At 56.0% G+C, this 1,026-nt stretch overlaps 1 protein-coding gene across 1 annotated transcript in view; it reads left to right on the top strand.

Annotated features, from left to right (window-relative positions):
* The window catches only part of BAG4 (BCL2-associated athanogene 4), a gene marked incomplete at both ends in the record, with an annotated part of 1,632 nt that extends 613 nt beyond the window's left edge, over nucleotides 1–1,019 (top strand). Inside the window, one exon of the mRNA XM_010084651.1 lies at nucleotides 636–1,019. Within this exon, the coding sequence (XP_010082953.1) occupies nucleotides 636–1,019 (384 nt within the window). The remainder of the gene's footprint in view (nucleotides 1–635) is intronic.
* Nucleotides 1,020–1,026: the final 7 nt, after the last annotated feature.

Below are 1,026 nucleotides of genomic sequence, written 5' to 3'. Positions count from 1 at the left end.
CAGGGTTCCTCTACAAGTGCTCGGTCTGGGCACAGCCGTCCTCGTCTGAGGAATGTTTAAGCAAAAAAATCAAAGGAAATTATGGCTTTGGTGGGGTCTGTTCATCTCTGCTTCCTCTGGGTTCTATCAGGAGCCGAGGTTTGGTCCCAGGCAGGAGCCCTGATGGGGACGTGGATTCGGGGTGGGGGCTGCTGTGATTTGGGAGGGGTTCAAGGTGTGCCACCTGCAGGGAGGTGTCTTCTCCAGAATAATATCCAGGTGGGACCGTGCTGGAATCTATTTAGCATCTCCCCATTCATGGGTAACGAGCGTTTGGTGGCTCATGCTGCCTCTTCCTCAGCGGCCAGGGACAGGAGCGGGGTCCCGCGTCCCTCTTTGGGACTTCTCGCAGAAACCAGCCCACAGGGACGTGATGTGTTATGACATCATGGTGTGTGACAGTCTCCAAAACGCTGCCGAGATCCCTGTGAACATCGCACCTCACCCAGCCTGCAACTCCCCAAAGCAGTCATAGTGTCACCTGCCACCCCGCTCCCCCAGCCTGCTCGTCTGCCTTTTGAGTGCATGGGTAAAAAGCTGGCGTTAAGGGAAATGCACTTAAAGATTTTTTTTTTTTTTTTCCCTTCTGGCTGTAGGATGCTGCTTACGACCAACGTGATCAAAGCGCAAACCAGCACAGCTACTATTCCGATGTCCATCACCAGCACGCTGCACACATGAACGAGCACAAGCCGCCCCCCTCCACCCCCAAGGTGCAGTACAGCGCCCAGCCCCACCTGTACGACGCTGCCTCGCGGAAGCCTGGGGCTGGGAGCCGGGAGGCTGCCTTGAAACCTGCTGCCCAGCCTCCGGCAAACTCTGCAGCCACCCAGCCCGAGATTCAGCGAATCCTGCGCATCATGGGGGAGGCGGACCAGCTGGAGCAAGAGGTGGATGAATTCATAGGAAAAAAGACAGATAAATCCTACCGGCTTCTGGAGGAGATGCTGACCAAGCTGCTGTTTGAAATGGATTCCACCGGGACTG

Source organism: Pterocles gutturalis, unplaced genomic scaffold, assembly GCF_000699245.1.
Source record: "Pterocles gutturalis isolate BGI_N339 unplaced genomic scaffold, ASM69924v1 scaffold6500, whole genome shotgun sequence".
Classification (NCBI taxonomy): Eukaryota; Metazoa; Chordata; class Aves; order Pterocliformes; family Pteroclidae; genus Pterocles; species Pterocles gutturalis.
Note: the sequence above shows the minus strand (reverse complement) of the source record. Positions and strands in the feature narration are given on the sequence as shown.